Below are 25,363 nucleotides of genomic sequence, written 5' to 3'. Positions count from 1 at the left end.
CCTCTGTACGGAACACGTTAGTTGTGCCACATCCTCTATAGTAATCAAGTACATGAATATCACTGGAGTTTTTCCCAACACCAAATCGTTATTTTCAACACCTCGACACGTGTTTCGATCACCAAGTGATCATCTTCAAAGAGGAAGATTAAAACTAGAAACTAATGCGAGCTAACCCTATTTATGCTATATAGGTAACCCATACAGGTAAACCATACAGGCGTACCAACCATACAGGTATACCAACCTTAATTAATTTTACAATTTTGCCTTATCTATTATTTTACAATATACCTATGTTTATATAAAACAATTTTCAGCTATATAAAAATCAATTTCACAATATTGCCTATCCAAATTTATTTTTGCAATGTGTCCTTATGTAGTAATCAGTAAACCCAACAACATTATTTTATTTTATTTCAACAAGCTATATAGTATGCTCTTTGGTATAGGTCCGTCATCGTTATTCATAATATTATTGTGTTTACTTATTTCTAAACTCTCATAGGAATATAGTTGCCTGTTGTTGTTAACTTGTTTAACTAATCTTAATGAACTGAAGTCTATGGAATGGTTTTGTTGTAAAATATAATGGGCGACTGCTGATTTTTCAGGTCTTCCATATTTTAAGTGTGATATGTGCTCCTTATATCTTACTTATGTCTGTCCATAATATTTTGCATCGCAGTTCTTACCATCAATTTCGTAAATTCCAGACTTTTCCGAATTCTCGACTGTGTCTTTTGGACTTCCCAAAAGGCTCTGTAGTGTATGACTTTTATGTATGGTGTATGGTTTTAAAAACCACCTTCATACCTAGTTCCTTGGAAATCTTTCCAAAGTTTCTCGTATATTGGTGGTATGGAACTGAGATGTATGTATCTTGGTTTTTGTTCTTTCTGAAAGTCGAGATTTCGTTCTTTCTTAACCGTTAGTGGCTAAAATTGTTTCATATAAACATATATTGTAAAATAATAGATAAGGCAAAATTGTAAAATTAATTTAGGTTGGTATACCTGTATGGTTGGTACGCCTGGATGGTTTACTTGTATGGGTTACCTATATAGCATAAATAGGGTTAGGTCGCATTAGTTTCTAGTTTTAATCTTCCTCTTTGAAGATGATCACTTGGTGATCGAAACACGTGTCGAGGTGTTAAAAATAACGATTTGGTGTTGGGAAAGAACTCCAGTAATATTCATTACTACACCAAAGGTTCCAAACAGTGCATCATAAATCAAGTACATATTTGTTTTGGGAATTACTCCAGGTAAAAACTGGAATTTCTGCCCTACATGCGTCTCCAGCCAGTCCCAGTAATTCCATAGGCAACCCGCAGTCTGGAACTGAAAGGCTTTTTCAAACCGGTTGTTACTCTGTACGTTAAATTCTAATGATGCAGGTTTTACGCCAATTCAAGTGAAATATTGAAGAAATTCAGTACCAAAACATATATGGGGTGACAAAGATATGTCTAACCAGTGATCTTGATTTTCAAACAAACAGATTCATGTTTATAAGCGAACGAACTAATGACTTTTCATTCGAAAATATAGAATTCAGAGACCCTTCTGGAAAATTTAGAACTGGAGCGTCCAAGGAGGATAGGCGGGTGAATATGAAAGAGGTAGATTTGGAAAACTCATTTCAGACATATAATTCAATTCAATGCTACAAAAGGGTTCAGAACTTTCAATTCAGAAACTGTGTCTATTTCTCAGAGTATTCGATGCTGGGATACATTCCTAGAAGATTAAGCGCCTGAAGACGCTACACGAAACACGTGTTGTATTTTGTGAAACTGTATAGTGAAAATTTCACAATAAACTGTTTCTTGAATATCCTATAGATATACGAAATATCAGCGTGGACAGCGTCCATTGGACATTCGTCGTAGAGAGATGTTTTCTGGGATTTTTCTCTCAGAATTGTACAGGCATTTCTTTCAGTGGTTCTATTGATAAATGCAAGAAGATTTCATAATATTTTTGTAAACGAATTTTATTCACAATTTCTGGTGGTATTGTACAGTAAATACATTCGATGTTTGTTCTTATGGTTACTGCAGACAAATGGGTTTGGCAACATTTTCACAGTCATCCTCCGCATAGAACATGTTGTTGGTTGCACGACATCCTCCATAATAATCCTGTACACATTTTTTTTCGGAAATACTCCAAGTAAAAACTGGAATGTCGGCCTTGCATACTTCTCCATGTGGTCCTGGTACTTGTACCGGCAACTCGCAGTCTGGAATTGAAAGGTTTTTCAAAACTGGTTGACATTTTCATATTGGTTGTTACTCTGTACAATAGAGCAACGTCTAAATTGGTAGCAAATTGCCAAAAACGAGTCTCCTCGATAGAAAGACTTAACAGATTGTCTCTGGTCTGGAGTCCTGGCCATACTGGCCTGGAAGGCAATCAGGCTGCTGACTCTCTTGCAAAGAAGGGTGCTGCAAGCAGCTTTATCAAACCAGAACATGTCATTGGCATCGCTTTATGCTTTGCCAAACAAACCTTGAACACCTGGATGGAAAGAAGATTTATGGACTTCTGGCAGAATCTTCCAGGATTGGCTCACTCCTAGGCGTTTATTCACCCTTCGAAGCTTGATACCAAACAGTTGTTGGACTACAGTAGTGATGAACTACGATGTCTAATTGGCCTTCTTGCACTGATATCAGTGCAAGAAGGCCAGTTACTAAAGCACTGATATCAAACGTATTCCAAAAACACTTTATTGTGAGATTTTCACTAAATTGTTTTACAAAAACGCAACACGTGTTTCGCCATACAATGGCTTCATCTGGCGTGTCTTTCAACACGCGTGTCTTTCGACACGCCAGATGAAGCCATTGTATGGCGAAACACGTGTTGCGTTTTTGTAAAACAATTTAGTGAAAATCTCACAATAAAGTGTTTTTGGAATACGTTAGTTATGGATTTTCATCAAGTATCGGCCGATTCCATCATACACTGATATCAGTTTATTTCGCCAAATTTCAGTCCATTATTTACAACAACATTGCTGCCTGGGGTTTAGCAACTGAGGTGGACATAATTGGTGGATTGGTGGACATAACAGAAAGCATTACTGATGCAAATTTTCAATCTAGATTACAGAATGTCACGTAAAGAGATTTTTCGTCAAAATGAAATACTAACTGTTGCCTGTTTGTTCATTTTAAAAACAGTGACATATATCCATTAAAATAGAAGACAACTAGAGTCGAGATCTGAAGTCCATAATTATCATATTAAGAATAACCATATGTTCATCACCCAAAAACACCATCACACAAAGTAAAAAAAGGCTCCTATGTTTGATGATATCCGTCTCTTCAATATACTGTCATGCGATATGAAGATACTGCTACCTCAAGTTTTTAAAAAACAGTCGAAAGTGTTTCTATCAAAAAAAGGTTTCTACACATAGATGAATTTATACTTGAAGTTGGTAATGTCAAAACACTGTCATTGTGACGTATATATCGTAACATGTTGTTTATTTATCTATTTCTATTTTTTTCTTATATTTTAAAACGTATGTGTTTGTTTTACAATGTGTGTCACGTTATTTTTTTATTCAAATGACATCTTATAATAGTACACATTTATACTATACCTGAGAAATATGACCTGTCCCATCTAAGTACATAATGTAGCACAAAGGACTAATAAATCTATCTATCTATCTACTGTCATTTGAATCATCATATGCAGAGACTCGGACTGCCGGAAGACAGTGTGTGTCGCCTCTGTTTGGAAAATGATGAAACAGCAGAGCATATACTTTGTGCCTGCCCCGCTGGGGACCGAAGCAGGTTTTTAAAGTTTGGCAGAGCCGTACTCTCAGCATCTGACCTGAAAGACCACTCACTAATCGGCTTCATCAAGAGGTTGGGTTTATTTGGTCGAGTGTGAATAGGCGTGAGCCACAATAAACCCTTGCGGGTTGCGGTGGAGGGTCGAATAGACCCACTCACTTTTGGACCCAACCTACTTAACCTGTACAACAGAAACGAACAAACTAATGAAGTTTCATTCGATAATATAGAATTCCGCAATAGAATTCAGAGACCCATCTGGAAAACTAAGAACTGGATCCCCCCAAAGACCGTCCAAGGAGAATAGGCAGGTGGATATGAAAAAGGAAGATTTGGAAAAGGTTGAATGGGCTGTGATCTCATTATTTCAATCATTCAATGTTGATTACTCAATAATGGTACAAAAGGGTTCGGAACTTTCACTTCAGAAACTGTGTCTAGTTCTAAGCGCATTTGATGCTGGGAAATATTCCTAAAACATTGAGATTTATTTATTTTTTTTGTGTGTTTTTTGCGGCATCAACTGCTAGGTTATTAGCCGCGAACTTGTTGTTTGTTTATTAAATTTCATCTATTATATTTGCATCTTTCAAAAATGCCATCATGTTGCTCAACGTTCATCTATCATCACATAGAATTTCTTTCATTGCCCCAGTTATATTATGTTGTCTCCTGGTTTCTTCAAATTTTGGACAATCTACAAGTATATGTTGTAACGTTAGTACTGTTTGGCATGTAGTACATAGAGGTTGTTGTTCTCCTAGGAGCAAGTAAAGGTGTGTTATTTTTGTATGGCCGATTCGCAGACGCGTGAGAACAACTTGTTCTTTCCTGGTCAATTTTAGTTGTGAGATTCGCTTATTCAGAGATTTATTGGTGCTATTTGGTAACTGGAGGAAATGAACAGAATTTGATAAATGCTTTGAGACCAGTCTTTTTCATTGGCATTGAAAACATAAAAACTACTTGACAGGAATTTTAGGATCTTGATACAGTCCACTTCAAATTACATTACAGAACTTCGAGCATACGTGGTCAAAATAGAGCTGAATAACGAAAACCATAACTACGGAAAATGCAACAGAAGGAACAAAGAAAAAATGAGACCATGAGAAAAGTAAGAAGTAATTGACAAATCAGTAGGTACAGGAGCTACAGGAGCAATGAAAAAGTATTCATGTTTTCTTATCTGGTAATTCCAATGCAATTGTTGAATTTTCTTGCTGATATAAAAATGGATATCTAGTATACAAGTGTGTCTTATTAATGACTTGTTTATTTTGTGGAAATAAATGATCACTTCAATGAAATGATTGAAAACACTTTTGTCTAATTTCCACTAGTTATTTGATTTTTATGAACGGTGTCAGGTTTTATCCCATTGACAAGTAAAAAACCTAACTAATGTGGAGGTAATTGAATAAATGGGGGTGCCATCTATAAAAATTCAACACTGGAGATCATAGAAATTACCGGGATTGTCAAATTTATTAATTCAAGAATGGAGACCTACACGAATCGAGTTGTTCATTTATGGTTATATATTTCGGGCTTTCAATTGATATGTTGATTTTCATGGCTTCCGACAAACTCATTTTCTTTGCTTTATCACATGTGTGCAGGATTTTGAGATTATCTTTACTCATCTTGTGTTTTGATTCTTGCAGATGTTCATACATTGTAGATGTGTTCACAGAGCCTTACGTCAAAATTTCTACCGGTTTGGCCTATATACTATATATACTGCAGAGCATTTCCCACAGTCTATTCTATATATACCTGATTTTTTCTGTTTGTTTGGTAAAAAATCGTCTTTGAAAGTTTCATTAATGACGGTGAATTCTCGAAAAAGTTTATGTCAATAGAGTGATGTGACCTCCAATTTCGCGTTCAGTGCTAGAAAGTGTATACGTACCAGATTTTGAAAATGCCGTTCCCTCATGGAAAACACAGACCAAGGAGAAAATTAACACAATTAATCTTATTTGGAACATTTTAGTGATGTTGTTAAGTTCACTGTCAAATAACAGAGTTCTCGTTAGGAATTCAACTTTATATATTTGAATGTTATCATGTTATTTTGAACCATTTTGAACCAAGAAGATAATAGGATAAGTAGAGGTCACAGAGATACAGTTTTAGGAAAATTTTGAATAACACTCAATAGAAATGTTATTATATGTCGACATAATAATTAGTTGGCGGTAAGTAGTCCCACTGTGATTTAAAAGTGCATATAGATTATTACAACAAGTTGGTGTATTTTCTGCTGCAAAATTGTCCATATCCAATCCTTTAGAGAAAATTCGATGACAACATTCAATTTGCTTCTAAATCTTTCCGTTGTGGAGAATATCTTTAAATGAATTACTAAAATACGGGTGAATTTGTGGATTGATAGGGACTTTGTGCATGTTCTTCTTTCTTTGCATTTCGAACACGTCGGTTTTTCATTTCCATCCAAAGTTTCGTTTCTTGTGAACGAATCCAAGCTTTGCCACAAATTCAATTGGTCGGTTCTCTGTGGCATGGAGAAAGTATCAAAGGTTACTGATTATTGTCCACAGTGTGTGCATTTCATCGTGGATTTCAACTGACCAGCGAAATTATCTACAACCATAGAGTTATGATTCGTCAAATATGTGAGCCATGACTCTTGTGCAGTTCCGCTGTCCCTCAATTTTTAGTCAATCTCCGTTAATAATGGTTTAGGTTTCTCTCTTTTCTTTATACAGTTGGTTTTCAGGAAACATGTGAATTTCATCAAGTTTTTCAGAATCAGGAAGAGTACCAAGAAACGAAGCCGCATTCCCTCTTTGGATGACTATACTAATTTTTTGAATGAGAAAAGATCCGTCTCTTGATCCATGAGTTGCATTGGTTACCTTTTTTCCAATTTCATCGATGGATATATATATATATATATATATATATATATATATATATATATATATATAATACAATTGCATGAAGTGAACAAGTGATTAAGGAAAAGTGCAAAGTACTTGTTTTCTTGAAATTAACAGATAAATAGACAATAAAAAAAGAAAAATATATGTATAAAAATGATCAAATGATAAAATTTTAAAAGTATGCAACTTTAAAACTAATATTTAAAATCAGCTAAAATTCTATAAAGAATATACAATTCAAATAATACAAAAAAGTTCAATGACAAACATTGGTTGTATTCCATGAGGGTTCAAACAGTTAGGAGAACATTTTCCTTTCATTATCATTTATATATTTCTTTAACTTTTTCTTAAAGTTTTGTTTACTTTTACATTTTTTTATTTCTTCTGGCAGGGTATTAGGATATTATTGGGCGAAAGATTTAATCTTTCCCAAATCCGTAGTTTGGAACTTTCTCTTAGCAAGTTGCTAATGTATCCACACAAGTGTAAAGTCCTAAACAATAGATTTACCGTTTTTCCATGGAACAAGTATCATACCATCCGGCCTTGTTCCGTCGTCTCGACACTATATATCTCTCTAAATTGTATGCTTTCAGTGGTACTATCGATAAATGCAATGACATTTCATAACCTCTTTATTCACAACTTTTGGTGATATTCTATAATAAATACATTCAATATTTGTTCTTATTGAAAGTGTTCATAATTGAAAGTGTTTACTGCAGACAAATGGGTTTGGCAATATTTTCACAGTCTTTCTCTTCATAGAACATGTTGTTGGTTTCGTGACATCCTCCAAAGGAATCCGGTACACATTTTTTTTCCAAATTACTCCAGGTAAAAACAGGTATGTCGGCCCGACAAAACATTCCATTTGGTCCTGGTAATTGTACAGGCAACTCGCAGTCTGGAATTAAAAGTTGGACGTATTCATATTGGTTCTTTCTCGGTAGAATAAATTCATGAAGGTTTCAGGCCAATTCAAATGAAATATTGAAAAAATCTAACACTACCTAGTACTAAATTGGTCATACGATTGAGGTGATGAAGTATATCCGATCAGCGATCTTGATTTTCAAACAGACTGATTTATGTTTAGAAACGAACAAACTAATGATTTTTCATCCGATGATGCATTTCTAGGATTTTCTAGGCCCGTGACGTCATTGGCCTAGTCCCGCTTCTTGTTCGATTGACTAATAGAAACAATACAAATAACGAACATTGCCAAATTGTAAAATTCACGGAGCGTATAAACAGTTTCTGATTCATTCGTGATTCAAAGTAAAATCACACTCACTTCCGACAACTAAATCTAAGAAGAAAGTTTAAGAAATGCATTAGAAGGGAGAATAAATTAAACATGGGATCCAAATAACACAAAACGCAATAAAAACGTTATTTTTGAAATATCTCCGGCAGTAGACATTTTCTTCTTGATATCATAGAAATTTTAATAATGGAAGTGTACTAGGAACCCGTTAACGTTTAAATTGATGAAAAAATTCTCCATATGAAATAAAATGTACTCGAAAACCATGGTTCTACATAGAATTCAACGAGCTATATTTTTAAATGGTTCTCGAAGGCTCATGAACCCTTTAATAAAATTAATCAATTATGAATTCACGCCACCCACCAAAAATAAGAAATTCAACGTTATATATTAGCCATATTAACCCAGTCAGCATCTCTCTTGAATGTATGAGATAATGTACCCTTTCTGATGTTTCCAAACTTCGTACTTTTGTTAAAATAATTGTCACTTGGCAACACCGTAATAGACACGATCAATTTTATTGGTCAACATAAGTATAAACAACAAGTATAAAAACTAACTAACACATTTGAAATCTAAAAACGTGGTTATACTGGGAGTTTGTAAGTGAGCTGGATGGGGAGTTAATTAAATGAACAGGGGGCCAACTATAAAAATGTCAACACTGGAGATTATAGAAATTACCAGAGTTGTCAAACCTGTAAATTCAAGAGTGGAGATCTACATAAATCGAGTTGCTCGTAAAAGGTTATCATCAAAATCAACCCTACAAAAACCCAGGCAATCCTTTTCAGACACCCAAATACCAACCACACCCAAAGCGCCGACAATCTAAATCTCAGGCACCTAGAAGAAAACCTCCAGCTCCAACACTCGTTGACCTACTTGGGGGTAACCTTCACGAGGACCCTCAACTGGGAAACCGACCTTAAAGAAACCCTGGACAGAGTCAGAAAAAGAGCAAACCTCCTGAAAACCTTGAGGGTTAAGCTTGGGAGGTGCAATAGCAAAACACTACTGCACACATACAAAACATACATACGACCGATCATTAACTATAAAGCCATAATCTACAGCACAATTCCAACTATCACACCGCCTACGAACCATCGAAAGCATACACAACCTTCCCTACCGACTCCCTTTCAACGAACTATACAAAACAATAAAACTTACCCCAATAAACATAAGATTTCAGGAACTCCGGGCTGAATACATCACTAGAACCATAAGAAGCAACAACACCGCAGCAAAAGAGACACTGGCCAGACCCTGGAGGCCTCGCGGGGGCGCGAGGAGGTTCCCAAGGAGAAAACTCACATTTCCCCGTGCCAGACTACTAGGAGCCCTGGAGCGAATAGTTGCCTCGTGTGAAACTATACGAAATACGCCGGGAATATTTGAATGGGTGCGTAATTCCATGCGTAGAAGGGCGGAAGCATGCATACTAAGTGCAGGTGGCCACTTCCAACAATTTTTATAATCAGTTTTGGTATTATTACTAATTAACAAATTTGTGCTATTCGTTTAGACTTACTGTCACAAAATTAAATAAAACTCGTTTTTGTGAAAAATTTATTTTTTTGCAGATTATGTTTTCAAATATTATTAGGGAATTGGTAATGCGTTATGAAGCAATTTTCAGATTCTCATTCATTTTAGAATTGATCTAATTTCTTAATTTGCTTTCTGTCGATTTTTATTTTTTTGAGTGAAAATCATGCGTCGGACAAAGAAATACCAGGAGATCAAATTTTCTCAAAAATAAATGAGGATTTTAAAAATGATTTTATTTTGAAAAGAAAGCATTGGCGTAGTACTTTTTCCCCAAAAATATTCAATGCGAAACCCGTAGGGATGCCACTGTTTGAAAAAATACAAATTTGTTTACATCAGAAAATGCGCCTTGAGGCATGGAACATATGTACCAAATATGCCAAAGATGTCTACAAAATTATCTCAGTTATTATTAAAAAACTGATTATTTTTGAAAACTTTGCCACCCTGTATCTCAAAAGTTAAGGCGTTTAGTACATACGTCCATAGGAAGTTTTTTTCTTAAAATGGGTCTAAGAATTACCTTCTTAAATATTAGCAAGCGTTTAAGGAACACCCTGTATATACCTGATTTTTTCTGTCTGTTTGGGCAAAAAATCGTCTTTGATGAAGGTGAATTCTCGAAAAAGGTTGATTTCAATAGATTGATGTGACCTCCAAGTTCGCGTTCAGTGCTAGAAAGTGTATACGTACCAGATTTTGAAAATGCTGTTCCCTCATGGAAAACACAGATCAAGGAGAAAATTAACACAATTAATCTTATTTGGAACATTTTAGTGATGTTAAGTGCACTATAAAATAACAAAGTTCTCGTTAGGAATTCAAATTTATATATTTGAATGCTATCATGTTATTTTGAACCATTTTGACCGAAACGATAATAGGATAAGTAGAGGTCACAGAGATACATTTTTAAGAAAATTTTGAATAACACTCACTGGAAATGTTATTGTATGTAGACATGATAATTAGTTGGCGTTGTGTAATTATTCATAATAATAGTGATAATAATACTTTATTTTCATGAATATCAAATGAAACCAAATATGTGATCCACGACTCTTGTGCAGTTCCGCTGTCTCTCAATTTTTCGTTAATCTCCGTTAATAATGGTTTAGGTTTCTCATTAATTATATTAACGTCTTCATGTAAACCTTCTAAAAGAAAATGAAGAAACTCCTGGGAACTATCTCGTGTTTGATGAACATAGGATTAAGCTGTTCATGAAACAAGTGTTGTCAATATTTTTCAACCCATTAAGTGTTTTGATTGAAAAATGTATTACTGGACAATTTGAAATATCTTTGAAAACCATTTCAGAATTTTCCTGAGAGAAAGTATTTTTTGCATTTGCTTTTGTTTTAATTCCACAAAGTGGTTTGTTATTACTTCTCTTTTCTTTATACAGTTGGTTTTCAGGAATCATGTAAATTTCATCAAGTTTTTCAGAATCAGGAAGAGTACCAAAAAACGAAGCCGCATTTCCTCTGTGGATGGCTACACTAATTTTTTGAATGAGAAAATATGTGTCTCTTTATTCATGGGTTGCATTGGTTACCTTTTTTCCAATTTCATTGATGGAAGATAATGCTTCAGAGCCAAAAACACCAAAAGTTTCAACAGCTATTTGGCAAAAGATATAATTACTTCCCAAATTCTGATATTTCCGTAGTGTGGAATTTTCTCCTAGCAAGTTGCTAATATATCCACACAAGTAAAGTCCCAAACAACAGATTTGCCCTTTTTTCCATGGAACAAGTGTCATATTATCCAGCCTTTTTCCGTCGTCTCGACTTGTACCTTTGGGTTCTATGTAGTACTACTGTAGATTGCTGAGGAGTATCCAGAACTTTTAAATAATTGGTATGTTACAATCTACAACTCAAAATTGGCAAAAAAATTTCTTCGGGTTCAGATCGTCTTGCAAACAGTATAAAATGAAAAGAGCAAAAATGAAAATTCACAGGATATTTCTCTCTAAATTGTATGCTTTCAGTGGTACAATCGATAAATGCAATGACGTTTCATAACCTCTTTATTCACAACTTTTGCTGATATTCTACAATAAATACATTCAATAATTGTTCTTATATTTACTGCATACAAATAGGTTTGGCAATTTTTTCACAGTCTTCCTCTGTACGGAACATGTTGCTGGTTTCGTGACATCCTCCAAAGGAATCCGGTACACATTTTTTTTCCAAATTACTCCAGGTAAAAACTGAAATGTCGGCCAGACATACTTCTCCGTGTGGTCCAGGTAATTCTACAGGCAACCCGCAGTCTGGAATTGAAAGTTGGACATATTCATACGTACAACAACTATACGACTTAACAAAAAAAGAAGAGTAATAGTTGAGGTCTACTTATATACCCAACCGTAACGTGAATAAAAATAATCAAAATGAACAACGTGGACTTTGAATAGGTGTCATCATTCTGATGACTGCTCAAAAGTATCCCAAAGAACTTTTAAATTATTGGTATAGTACAATCTACAATTCAAAATTGGCAAAAACGGGACTCTTTGTATTCAGATTGTCTTGCAAACTGTTTAAAATTAAATGTTACAGGATATTTATTTCTCTTTGAATTGTATATGTATTTCTTTCACTGGTACTATCGATAAATGCTAGGGCATTTCATAACCTTTTTGTAAACGAATTTAATTCACAACTTTTGGTGATATTCTACAGTAAATACATTCAATATTTGTTCATGTGTTTATTGCAGACAAATGGGTTTGGCAATTTTATCACAGTCTTCCTCTGCACGGAACATGTTGTTGGTTTCGTGACATCCTCCAAAGGAATCCGGTACACATTTTTTTTCCAAATTACTCCAGGTAAAAACTGGAATTTCGGCCAGACATATGTCTCCGTCTGGTCCTGGTATTTGTACAGGCAACTCGCAGTCTGGAATCAGAAGTTGAACATATTCATATTGTATTTGTGATGCACAGTTTGGAACGTTTGGTGCAATAAGGAATATTACTGGAGTTTTATCTCAAAACCAAATCGTTATTTTTAACATTTCGACACGTGTTTTGATCACCCAGTGATCATCTTCAAGAGGAAGATTAAACAGTTTAGTTTTCCTCTAGAATTCTGCAGTAGAATTCAGATACCCTTCTGGAAAACTTAGAACTGGATCCCCCAAACAGCGTCCAAGGACGAGAAGCAGGTGGATATGAAAGTGGTACATTTGGAAAATGTTGAATAGGCTGAAAACTCATTATTTCAACAATGTTAATTATACAATAATGCTACAAAAGGGTTCGGAACTCTTACTTTAGAAACTGTGTCTAGTTCTAATCCTATTCGATGCTGGGAAACATTGCTAAAAAATTGAGATTTATTAGTGCCACTTGGTAACTCGAGAATGAATGTAAGGATTCTGTTACAGTCCACTTCGAAGCAATTACAATTATATCCAGTACATAATAATTACAGGACTTCGAGGACTCCTGGTCAAAGTAGACCTGAATAAAGAAAACCATAAGTATGAAAATGTAACAAAAGGAACGAAAGAAAATTGAGCCCATGAGAAAAGTAAGAAGTAATGGATAAGTCAGGGGACCCAGGAGCAGCAAAAAACTATTTTTTTTTATCTGGCAATTTCAATGCATTTTTTGAGTTTTCTTGCTGGCTCTCTGGTATACAAGTAATAAGTTGGGTAGTTGTGTCAAGAAAATTACCTAAAAAAACGATGAAGGTAAATTTTCTACAAAATAAATTTGGAAAAAGGTCAATGTGGCCTCCAAGTTTGTGTTGGGTATGAAATTATGCACAATAACATTTCAAAATTCATGCATATGCCTAAATATATTTTTTGTCAATGTGCTAAAAATGTATACTTACCAGATTTTGAAAATGCTGTGCCCTCATGAAAAACACAGATCAACGAGAAAACTAACACAATTAATCTCATTTGGAACATTTTGGTGATGCTGTTAAATGCACTATCGAATAACAAATTTCTGGTTTGGAATTCAAATTTATATATTTAAATGTTATCTTGTTATTTTGAACCATTCCCAAAAAAAGATGATAAGATGAGTAGAGGTCTCCGAGATATAATTATTAGAAAATTTTGAAATAATTACATATAGAGACGTTATAATCAATTGGAGTTATGTAATTGTGCATTATAATAATAATGAGAATAATGATTTATTTTCACGAATACCACATAAAACTGATTATAAATTGTCAATACAGTAGAAACACAAAGTTACAAAATAATCTGACTTATGTGTTATTGGAAACATCATATTGTATTATATTGTGTATCATATACAACAATTTACTAAAATATATGATTCCCGGGCTACGAACTTTCGACATATACAGTGCTTTTCTTTAATGTCCTCCCCCCTTCATTTTTTGAACGGGTCAACTCGAAAAATTGAAATTTGAAGTGAAATTGACAGATGAAACTTTAAAGATGGCTACTGGGCGCCATCTGGGAAAAAAATGAATGGAAAGGGGGGTCTTGTGATACATATTTTTGAAGCTCCTGACAAATGCTTCACAACCCTAGAATTTAATGTCAATATCTTCAATTACTACAAAATAAATAAATAAATAATAAATGAATGAATAAAGTTTATTAACTACGTTACATTAATATAAATGTTTGTAGCAAGTCGTTCAAGATACATCGAAAGATTGATAATTTTTTTTAAAAGATTAATAAAAATTAATGATTATATATAACATACATATATTACATGGTGACATATTCACTGACAGAATAAAAGCAAAATCTCAAAAGATAAGCCTTTAATGTTCTTTTAAATTTGGTTATACTAAAGTTCTTCAAATCTCCTGGTAAGTAATTGTAGAGACTATAATCTAAGGTATTTTTTTGGCTCTTACTGAAACGGTACCGATTGGTACGAATTCAGTTTGCATTTCTGGTGATATAATCATGTATATCTGATTGTTTTGTCAAAGAGTCCGTGTTTTTATGTATTTCTACCAAGACAGTGTACAAAAATAAAGTTGGTAGCGGCATTATTTTCAGTTTTAAGAAAAGAGCTTGACAATGATCTCTGTAACCGGCATTACTTAAAATTCTGATAGCTTTTTTCTGAAGTTTAAAGATTTGCAAGGCATTAGTGGAGTTACCCCAAAGTATAACACCATAGGTTATATGCGAGTGAAAAAGTGAAAAATATGTCATATTAAGGATATCATAACTGGTAATTTCTTTAGGTTGTCGTAAAAGAAAAAGAGTTCTACATAATTGGTCGATATGGTGAGACCAGGTGAGAGTACTATCTAAGGTAATGCCCAATAATTATAATTAGACTGTATTTATACCTGATGAAGTATTACTAGTAGGAAAACATAATTTTTGAGTATTTTCTGAGTTTAACTTGAAACGGTTAACTGAGAATCAAGTTGTGGCTTTAACTTCTACCTGTTCAGATACTTTACAGAGTTCTGATGACTCTCTATGTGAATAGATGAAGGTTGTATCATTTCCAAGTCGGAACTTTTAATAATTGCCTAAATACACTGACATTTAACTATATAATATGAGGTAATAAGCTTGAGGTCAGTTCAGAAGATGCTCGAAATGATTGCCTTGAACTTCTTCACATATATGAACAGCCTATCCGATATTTCACACCGAACATTTTCAAACACAGTAACGTCAATATCTCTACAAATATTTATTATTCTCTGCCGTATATCCAATATTGAAGCAGGTTCAGTTTCGTACACCTTTTTCTTCGAATAGCCCCATAAAAAATGTCCAAAGGTGTCAAATCTGGCGAGCGGGTTGTCCATTCTGTAGGACCTCGACGGCCAATCCAACGACCGGAAAAGTTTCTTACTTGTCTGGAGTAATATGGTTTTGAAATATAATATCCATATCGAATTCATTAGGATTCGCTTCGACTATTTCAGTGATGAGAGGGCCACTAGTAGTTTCCAGCATATTCAAATACAGTTCCCCTGATCAATAAATAGAGGTCCTACAATATGGTTTCCCAATATTCCTGCCCAAACGTTAATTTTTTCTGGATATTGGGTATGTGTTTCCCGGAAAACGTGAGGATTGGTGTTACTTCAATAACGGCAATTTTGTCGGTGAACATTGCCGTTTAAAAATGTACATTCGTCACTAAAACAAATATTGTGGAGATAGGTAGGATGCCTTGCAATGGTTTCCGTCATGATTAAGCAGAATTCTGTTCTTCGATCAGGGTCATCTTTAGTTAATTGGTGTACCATTTCAATTTTGTGTATCTATTCTTTGTCAAAAGTCTCCACACATAAGAAGAAGACACCTCACAAACATACGCGACGGAATAAGTAGACTGTTCAGGATTTACTACCATCTCACCAATTATTTGCACTTGCTGTTCTTTCGGAATGGACGGATGACCTGGGGGCTTTCTGTTGGGTACACTAACGGTAGTTGTGAATTTGGATACAAGTTCCCTCAAATATTTTCTACAGATAGGACGATTCGGAAAACGTTCATTGAAAATCCTTTCGGTCTTGTGAAAGTTACGCGTCGCACCGTAAATAAAAATCGCTCAAATTTTTTCTTCCAATGGACAAGCATTGACCATTTTAGAGATTGTTGACGTGGTACCTTTCTACTAGTAAAACAGAAAACTAAATGAGAATATTCTAAGTGAACAATGATGTTCATTGCCGCACTGACATTTTTTGTCGTTTTTAGAAAAAAAAAACTTAACTAACCTTATCATGTTGTTGGAATTGCCATATGACAGATAAAAAAGAATATTTCTAGAAATATCGATATTAATGTATTTGTCTTCAGGGAATTATTGAATGTTCCGCCATTTTGTAGTAGGTGAAGATATTGACTTCATATTCTAGGGTTGTGAAGTATTCGTCAGAAGCTTCAAAATGATGTGTCACAAGACCCCCTTTCCATTTAATTTTTTTCCCAGGCGGCACCCAGTCGCCATCTTGAAAGTTTCATCTGTCAATGTCACTTGAAAATAATGTAATCATGCATTAATTTCATTATCCCAAATATCAATTTTTTGACTTGACCCGTTCAGGAAATCAGATATGCATTTATTTCAGTGGCACTTATAATAAATTCAAAGATATTTAATCACCCTTTTTTTAATTGCAATTTTATTCATAAATTTTGGAGGCATTCTACATTGAATACACCCAATATTTGTTCTTATGTTTACTGTTGACAAATCGGTTTGGCAATTTTTTCACAGTCTTCCTCTTCACGGAACATGTTGTTGGTTTCGTGGCATCCTCCAAAGTAATCCCGAACACATTTGTTTTGGGAATTACTCCAGGTAAATACTGGAATACTGGCCAAACATGATTCTCCATGTGGTCCTGGTACTTCTACAGGCAACCCGCAGTCTGGAATTGAAAAGAGGACATATTTATATTGGTTGTAACTCTGTAGAACGAATTCTAACCATGAAGGTTTTAAGACAATTCAATTGAAAAAAAATCTAATGAATGCTAGTACTACATTGACTGAGGTGATAAGGTATATCTAACTGGTAATCTTGGTTTTCAAAACGCAAATGAACAAACTTATGACTTTCCATCTGAGAATATAGAATTCTGCAGATACCCTTCTGAAAAATTTAAAACCGAACCCCCCTCAAAGAGCGTCCAAGATAAGTGGATATCAAAGAGGTAGATTTGGAAAAAGTTAAATGGGTTATAAACTCATTTCAACCTTACAAAAGGGTTTGGAACTTTTACTTCAGAAACTGTGTCTAGACCTAAGAGTATTCAATGCTAGGATACTTTCCCAAATTTATTAGATTAGATTTGTTAGTGATACTTGGCAACTTAGGAAAATGAACAGAATTTGATAAAGGATCTGACACCAACTTTTTGTTTCATTGGTATTGAAAACATCATGAAAACTACTTGACAGGCTCATTATTATTCTGTCACTGACTAATAGTCCCCTTCAAGACAAATACAATTTTATAGAAAGAGAACTCATGCAGAAGCATCATATTGAGTTGGACCAAGCTAGGACCTATCAGAAGGGAGACAAGGAAGTGTGGTCTCAAGAAACAAAAAATGTTGAGAAAACATAACCTGGGAATACAAATTTGAAAACCTTCAAAAAGATGGGTTTGAGAAAAAATCACAGGAATTCTTCATCAGGTAGAGTTCAGCACATAATAATAACAGGGCTTCAAGGGCACCTGATCAAAATACGCTTGAATAATGGAGGCCATAACTAAAGAAAATGCAGCAAAGGAACTCTGGATCCAAGGAGGTGGACAACCAAAATAAGTGAATAATAATATGACAAATACCTAATATCGGTAGACACATGGAACAAGATAATAAGAATGAGTGCAGCAAAAAACTCTTCCTGTTTTCTTCTATCTGGCAATTTCAATGCAATTGTTAAGTTTTCTTGCTGATATATTAATGACTCTCTGGTATACCAATAATAGGTTAGGTAGTTGTGTCAAGAAAAGCGCCGTCAAAGGATACCATGAATGAACAAAATTATTTTGGACAGAGATTTATGTCAATAGAGTGATGTGCCTCCACAAGTACCCAATCAAAAAATTCTGCATATGACTATGTTCAAATAATGGAAGCAATGTTCAGTCATTTTTTTTTCTTAAAAATATACCTGCTGAGCTTTGCCAGGCCTTCACTGAGTTTGTTGAGCAAATGTAATCATTCATAATAATAATGATGAATAGGGAATGAAAGGTTTTGGTTTTCTACTACTCGTTCAGTGGTATTCTTGATAAATACAAGAACATTTCAACACCTTTTTGTGAATGCAATTTTATTCAACACATTTCGAAAACATGTTATGTTAAATACATTCGAGATCTGATCCTACGTTCACTGTTGACAAATAGGTTTTGCAATTTTTTCACAGTCTTCCTTCAGATGAAACAAGTTGTTGGTTCCGGAACATCCTCCATAATAACCCAGTACACATTTGTTCTGGGAGTTACTCCAGGTATAAACTTGCATATTGGCCCTACACGATTGTCCCATTGGTGGAAATTGCTCTATAGGCAGCCCGCAGTCTGGAATAATGAGGCTTTTTAGATACGGTAGATATTCAAATTGCAAATTAAAAATGTAGGACTGGGATATACATTGAACATAAGTTTCGAATTAGATAGATAGATAGATAGATACTTTATTCATGTTGTTACACAAAAGTGTTTATACATACGTCACATAAAACAGTTACAACAGAAAGTAAAAATGTGAAAATTACAGCGAATAATTAAGTTATTTAAAATCCATTACAATCAACACCATTTGTCAGACAATAAAAACATATTCAAACACAAATATGTATAGCTTTGTATACTTCATAAATACATAAATTCAGTTACTTGATTACAAATAGGGTATCGGATATGAAAAGTAATTGAAATACTCTTCAAAGGAGTAGAAACATTCCTCGATCAGAATACTCTTTACTTTCTTTTTGAAGTTGCTCAAACTCAACGGTTCGTTTTTCAGATTCTTAGGAAGAGCGTTAAAAATTTTTATCGATAGATACAGAGATGATTGTTTGATCTTAGTTGTTCTAGGCTTTGGCAGTCTTATATCACTTTTTCCTCTTGTGAAATATTCATGTACCTGCTCATATTTGACGGTATCACCACGAATATTTTTATTTTTTATATAAATCAAACATTCATATATGAAACAAGAGGGAAGTGTAAGTATCTTAAATTTTTTAAATAGTGGTTTGCAATGATCATTATAATCAACCCCTGCCATAATTCTTAGAACTCTTCTCTGCAAGACAAAAATTTTGGCTGTATGACTTGATGCACCCCAAACAACTATAGCATACGTCATTGCTGCGTGAAATATTGAAAAGTAAGATACCCTGATGAATTCTTCAGTTAGCTTGCCCTTCAATTGTCTAATAATAAAAGTTGCCGTCGATGGGATGAAGCATCCGTGTCCGGTGATCTTGTGTGAATAGAAAGTAGGAAACTGTTCGTACCTCTGTGCTCTGTGAAAATCCTAACGAGAATGTTTGTTGTCTTCAACCTCAACACCTTATGCTATTGAAGCTGCTGATTAGGTATGCAAGTTACCGGAAGTTAAGGATATCTGATAAGGCCTATACCTGGGCTCATACCTGGGCCTTATCAGATATCGTTAACGCAGCCCTAGGCTAGCAGGGTATTCAGAATATCCAGCCTTACATCCCGGCATGGTGCACAATGAGAGTGGAATACCATTTTCACCAAACTCTTGAGAGCCTTATATAGAACGAGAAATAAGAAATGAAAGCAAAAATGAGGAACACCCTTCAAGCGACTCGTTGCAAAATATGTCCACGCAAGTGCACCAGGAAAGCAGAATGAAACGGCGAGTTTGATTCTGTTCACAAACTACTTGGTGGTTTGTGATTCTGTTACAGTAAATCCGAAACCGAAATTACAGCATTGATGCGCAGAAGCGGAAACTTATGAAAGCGTGAGAAACTGCTACGGAAACTTAAACTGATAGGCCACCAAACAAGTAGAAAAAATCTTCAAAAAGAACATTTGTGGAAGGGGCAAAAACCCAGAGGGATGACGAAAAATTCCCTTCAGAAAAAATATCAATAAAAATCAGTTCTCAGGAGCATACTGGGTTTCACAGTATGGCTGCCAATTGGCTAAGGGTGGCGATTATTTACAGGCCAACCTGGTTCAGGAGGGATCGATCCGCGAATCGGGATTCAGATTTAAATTGATGTAATCCTACATCTATCAGTACTAGATAGTTTCACTGATTGTTATGCGGGTACTGGGACATACCAAAAAAAATCTGGCGTCCGTGGGAATAATTCATAAGTATCCTGCGTCAGCGTCATTATTTGCTAGTTTCAAACCCAGGAAAGCCCGTTACAATAGGTACATTTTTTCTGTAAGGTCTGATATGACATCTTGCCTTTCGTCCATAAACCCATATTGCCTGTCAGGAATCAATTTGTGCTGCACAAGATACAATGCATATTAACACACTACACAACCAGCAAAATTGTTTTATAATTTCATGGTGCTGCAGTAGTTTTATTTTGTGATATTTTATAATTTATTTATTTTTTTATTTCACCCTTGCACTTGAAATGATATGTTATATGATAATATGTAATATGTATAGGGATGTATTATTATCTAACAACGAGCTATACCTACTAATCACAACTCGGTGAATCGTCAAGATGAATAAACCTCTGAAGAAGCCAGCCACTCGTGCTGTCGAAACGTTAGATGCAGTTCCAAACTACGACGGTCTTCAAACCCTAATGAAGATGGTAACACTGACTGTCAAAGAAGCCGATTTCAGGAATATCATACATGCTATCAAAAATGGGAAATACAATTGACGAGCGAATGTTATTTTAAAAACTATCCTTTCAATTCAAGCATATGGCTGAAAGTGCTAAAAAGTGCTAAAAAATGTATACTTACCAGATTTTGAAAATGCCGTTCCCTCATAAAAAAGGCACATCAGCAAGAAAGTTATAATAATTAACTTCATTTGGAACATATTAGTGTTTTGAATGCACTATCAAAAAACGAAGTTAATCGCGTTCGAAATTCAAATTTATAGATATATTTAAATTTTATCGTGTCTTATTACTTTGACCTGAACCATTCACGAAAATAACAATGCAGCGGCGGCTTGTCACAGGAGGCAAAGGAGGCTTAGCCTCCCTATGAAATTTGAGGCTATTCATCGCAATAAATTAAAACATATTGATAAATGATTATGATTATTTTTTTCTGAAAATGCTTGGGTATCACTACTTTACCATTAATTTTCAATATAAATACATAATTTGACCGAAAAAACACTATCACTCACAACGTAGTACGTACCACACTGTAACCTGCATCAACAAAACTCAAACGCACCGTCCGTGAACGAATAACGAATAAACTATCAACCCGAAATGATAAATGCCATACGTTGCAAGGGAGCCAAGCCTCCGACCGCTCCACGAGACCGATCCAATCAGTGACATACGTCCCGATTTGTAATTTCAGTTGCAGAAATTATAGCGTCAGAGGAGGCTTGCCTCCAGCTGGTCTCTGTTAGTGTACGAATGCGTTTTATTTAATTATTCGGACGGGATACCGTGACAGACCGGAATTAAAAAATATTCCTTCAAATCGTTTTAGTGTTTCTTGATAATATTTGTTATTTGTGTATAAAACAGGCAGTATTATATTAAAGCAGTGCTTTTTGGTAATATTTTTAATGTGTTTTTAAAGTGTTTTCTTTCAATTTCAAGGTGTTTTCAGGTTTTCACTTTTCGGTAAGTTTTTTTTTCATTTATTATGGATAAGTTGGACGAAATAAAAAAACCTGACGATATAGTCGATTGGTTGCTGACAAATAATTTTAAGTCTTTATCTTATGATAATAAATTTTACATTATCAAAACTCTGGGAAGGCCTTAACCAAATTTGATTTCAATTAAATCGTCAGATAATCGACAAAATCGTGGATTTAATATTAGTTGGTACGATAAATGTGATTGGTTAACCGGCTCCATTGAACGAGAAAAACTTTTTTGTTGGCCCTGTGTTTTATTTTCCATACAAACCGAATACCAAACGTGGTCTAAAATAGGATACTCCGATTTAAAAAATTTACCTCGTGTACAATTTGGCACTTTTTTAAACTGTAGCGTTTTTTCGGGCACCTCAAAAACCATCCAAAATGAGCTTATTATAGACAGTGTGGCATACATTATTAAGGAAAATGTAAGCAAGGAGATTGAAAGTGTTTCTTTTTTTGCATGGGAAATTGATGAAACTATCGATATTACCTGTACATCACAACTTTCAATCGTTTTTAGATATGTCAAAGATGGTTATGTGGTAGAACGTTTTAGGTTTAGGGTTTTCATGATGTTTCATCTGGGCGCACAGCTGACGATTTGTTTATTTTTTAATTCGTACGTGTGACACCTATAATTTTAGTCAAAAGTTAATTGCGCAAACCTGCGGTCTGCGGTCATGGCCAGCCATTTGAATGGTTTACTAACTAAAATAAAGTCCATAGCTCCTTATGCACTTTTTACGCATTGTCATGCCCATGCCCTAACTTTAGTATTAAGCAAAGCGTGCAACAACATAAAAATTTTCGCGCCTCCGGCGGGCTTTTCTGTATGTATATAGTCTATATGACTTAAGCTTCCCTTGTACTCCAATGCACGAGCAGTCACTGTAACAATGAGATAAGTAGAGGTCAGAGAGATTATGCAGTTGAAACAAAATTTTGAATAATAAACAACGGCGTTATTTAATTATTAATAATAACAAGACTAAATCATTTTCACAAAAACACGCAAAATTCAATAGAAAAGTCAATGCAGTACAAAAAACTAAATAGACTTTCGTCTATTTAGGATTGCTTGGATTGCAATGCAATGCAATGCAGTGTTTGTTATTTCCAAGGCCTTAATCCCTGGTATATGAGAATGTGTTCGACTTAGTCCGCTAGATTGCAACGAGAGTCGTATACTACTCTGAATAAGTTGAATTTTCATTTTTCTCGAAAAATATTCATTTATTTATCAATTTCTATTTTGTTTCCTTTGAAGTAGTTCCTCTCAAATGTAATACACGGATGCCAGCGTTTTTTCAAATATGCACTTTTTGGTATGAGTAGAATTTTTTGGTCAATTTATTTTATGATACACGAATTTTTCATTCATATGCTTTCGTATATGTTGAGTATTATTTATAAAAAAAATCATGCGTGTTTTCCATACTTTTTTTCAGCTTTGAGGCGCGATGCCGCGGGCGGTGAGCCACCGCCTACGCCGCCACTGCCCACGCCTTACGGCGCCACTGCCTCGCACAACTCTCTTCAAGAGTTATTCAGTTAAGAGAACCTCATTCGAAATAGAATGAACTTCTTAATACTTGGTTTTCAAGTGAATACATTCTACACTTAATAGGTAGGTTTTTCCTTTCGCACAGGCATTGCTGATCGATCTGCACTGTTTTTGCATCTTCATAAAGTACTCCGTCAGCCCACAGAAAAACGTTGCTTGGTTTCTCGTGCTTATACTATTCGTAATGCATATTGTTCAGTTATCCACGTCCATAAAAACGATGAAAAAGTTGAAAGCTATGCAGTTTTTTAAAGAGTCCTACAGCGATTATTTGTACTGAACCTGTTTAACCGGTTGAAATGAACTCAATTCTGTAAAAGACATGTTATCTAGCGAGCATTGCTTATGACGTGAGCTGTCAACACAATATTTTCGAGTTAGCAAGAATTAATTTTGAAAAAGGAATGAGTGAAAGCAAGCTATTTGGCGGTGTTTCCGTACAAAAAGTAGATGAAACAATTTAAATGGTATTCCTGTTAATACAATGAAAATCCATAAATCAATCTGGCAACAATCCATTATATTTTGCAAGAGGAAGAGTTATGAAATGACAGTTAATATATCTATGAAGAATACGGCTTTGATACTAAAAGATTGTGCGTGTAACATGAAGAAACAGAACGGTGATTACAACGAAAGTGTTATCAAGACTCTTTGGAAGATAGTTCAACGAAAATACAAGAAATGTACTCAAATTATCATCAAACAATGTTTGACCCATTTAAAGACATTGCTTACAAGTCTGTTAGAGATGCTCGTAATGCAGAAGGATCCAAATAAAAGAAGAACTAGGAGTCGTTCCATGACTTTGAATATGGATGATTATAGCCTCCTATGGAAAGATAACATAATTTCAGTGGAGTTGCACCGGAGAGGAGGCGAGGCTGTGAAACGTTCAGTTTATTATTTCTTAGAAGAAGCAGACATGCAATAGAGGCCAGGCAACAGGTAATTACAATTAAAAAATATTTACTAGTGGGGTGCTTTTAGCTAGTTTTACTGTCACATACTATTTGTTTCTGTACTTTCCGCCCGTTTCTATAGTCGCTTCTATGACGTAGTAGTTAGAGCCGGCTCGTCTATTAGGCATGCGCTTTTTCCGGGAGTTTCTGTCACAAATCCGATCGTCAGCGAATGAGATTGGCATTAATTTTAATCTCAGGATAAGTGGCACATAAGCTTGAGGCAGGAGGTGTCATAATTAGTTGTAGCTGACTGAAAATCTGAATCTCAATTGACCAGCTCTCATTACTATCGTGAGGGATGCTCTGCAAGTCTGCACTGCCTCCCCTAGTCGGCGGAGCGCCCTCGGGTCGTATTACTACGGCCCGCGATCGCAATGTCACATGTCACAATGTCAATGTCGCAATGTGTTACAGAAAGAAGCGCGTGCCTAGACAAGTGAGAGAGTGTTAGGTCAAAGAATACAAAGCCCAAAGAAGCTCAGACGTGGCATTTTCGTGCCGCCTAAAATGTTTATTACTTACCCAGACCACCAGAGGGCGATGTCTGTATTTAATGTATCAACATAAGTGGGCAGCTAGCAACAGTTCGTTGGTCCTCAGATACTTCCCCATCAGGTGGAAGCATGCGATCGTCTTAATGCTCCCGAAACAGGATCAGAACCCGCTCTTCTCACAGAAATACGTCAATATTCTCAACGGCAAAATCTGATCACGGAATTCAATATTCGTTTTGAAGACTTCCATAAAATGAATGAAATGGAATTCCCAATTTTCAAGAATCCATTCAATTTTGAAGCTTCACAGGCATCAGTTCATTTGCGAATGGGGTTGATAGATCTTCAGTCGTACAGTAAGTGTTCTGAAATAAAAATTTGTAGAGATGAACGCTCTTATATTTTATATACAATAATTGAAGAGT

The 25,363-nt window shown here is 35.1% G+C and overlaps 1 protein-coding gene and 2 long non-coding RNA genes across 7 annotated transcripts; all 3 read right to left on the bottom strand.

Annotated features, from left to right (window-relative positions):
- Window positions 1–1,197: 1,197 nt before the first annotated feature.
- On the bottom strand, window positions 1,198–13,628 carry LOC111516833 (PI-actitoxin-Axm2a-like). Of its 5 annotated transcripts, XR_012464739.1 has the most exons (4): window positions 13,444–13,611; window positions 10,277–11,867; window positions 5,748–7,654; window positions 1,198–1,343 (listed from the first exon to the last, which is right to left on the bottom strand). XR_012464739.1 is itself a non-coding variant. In XM_074172128.1 (2 exons), exons 1-2 carry the CDS (start codon window positions 13,520–13,522, stop codon window positions 12,308–12,310), a joined length of 270 nt encoding a protein of 89 aa, XP_074028229.1. In that variant the 5' UTR covers window positions 13,523–13,604; the 3' UTR covers window positions 12,224–12,307. The 5 variants fall into 5 exon arrangements, 1 of the variants encoding a protein (XP_074028229.1); XR_012464741.1 differs by lacking the exons at window positions 1,198–1,343; window positions 5,748–7,654 and adding an exon at window positions 1,987–2,253 and having other exon boundaries at window positions 13,444–13,628; XR_012464740.1 differs by lacking the exons at window positions 1,198–1,343; window positions 10,277–11,867; window positions 13,444–13,611 and adding exons at window positions 1,987–2,253; window positions 9,203–9,542.
- Window positions 13,629–16,686: 3,058 nt separating this feature from the next.
- On the bottom strand, window positions 16,687–18,444 carry LOC141481069 (uncharacterized). The gene is made up of 2 exons (XR_012464737.1): window positions 18,221–18,444; window positions 16,687–16,965 (listed from the first exon to the last, which is right to left on the bottom strand). It is a non-coding gene; the product is annotated as an uncharacterized lncRNA (long non-coding RNA).
- A 3-nt stretch (window positions 18,445–18,447) lies between these two features.
- Window positions 18,448–22,220, bottom strand: LOC111512175 (uncharacterized). The gene is made up of 2 exons (XR_002723032.2): window positions 21,039–22,220; window positions 18,448–18,632 (listed from the first exon to the last, which is right to left on the bottom strand). It is a non-coding gene; the product is annotated as an uncharacterized lncRNA (long non-coding RNA).
- Window positions 22,221–25,363: the final 3,143 nt, after the last annotated feature.

Source organism: Leptinotarsa decemlineata, unplaced genomic scaffold (assembly GCF_025532065.1).
Source record: "Leptinotarsa decemlineata unplaced genomic scaffold, Ldec_3_MD MMD2_tig00000035_RagTag_RagTag, whole genome shotgun sequence".
NCBI lineage: Eukaryota > Metazoa > Arthropoda > Insecta > Coleoptera > Chrysomelidae > Leptinotarsa > Leptinotarsa decemlineata.
Note: the sequence above shows the minus strand (reverse complement) of the source record. Positions and strands in the feature narration are given on the sequence as shown.

Bases quoted from the DNA above. Each gene is read 5' to 3' on its own strand.
- LOC111516833 (XM_074172128.1), bottom strand. From the start codon at position 13,522: ATGTTCCAAATGAGATTAATTGTGTTAGTTTTCTCGTTGATCTGTGTT. The intron at 12,499-13,443 runs GTAAGTATACAT...TTCTGATTCCAG, and splicing joins CACAGCATTTTCAAAATCTG to ACTGCGAGTTGCCTGTACAA.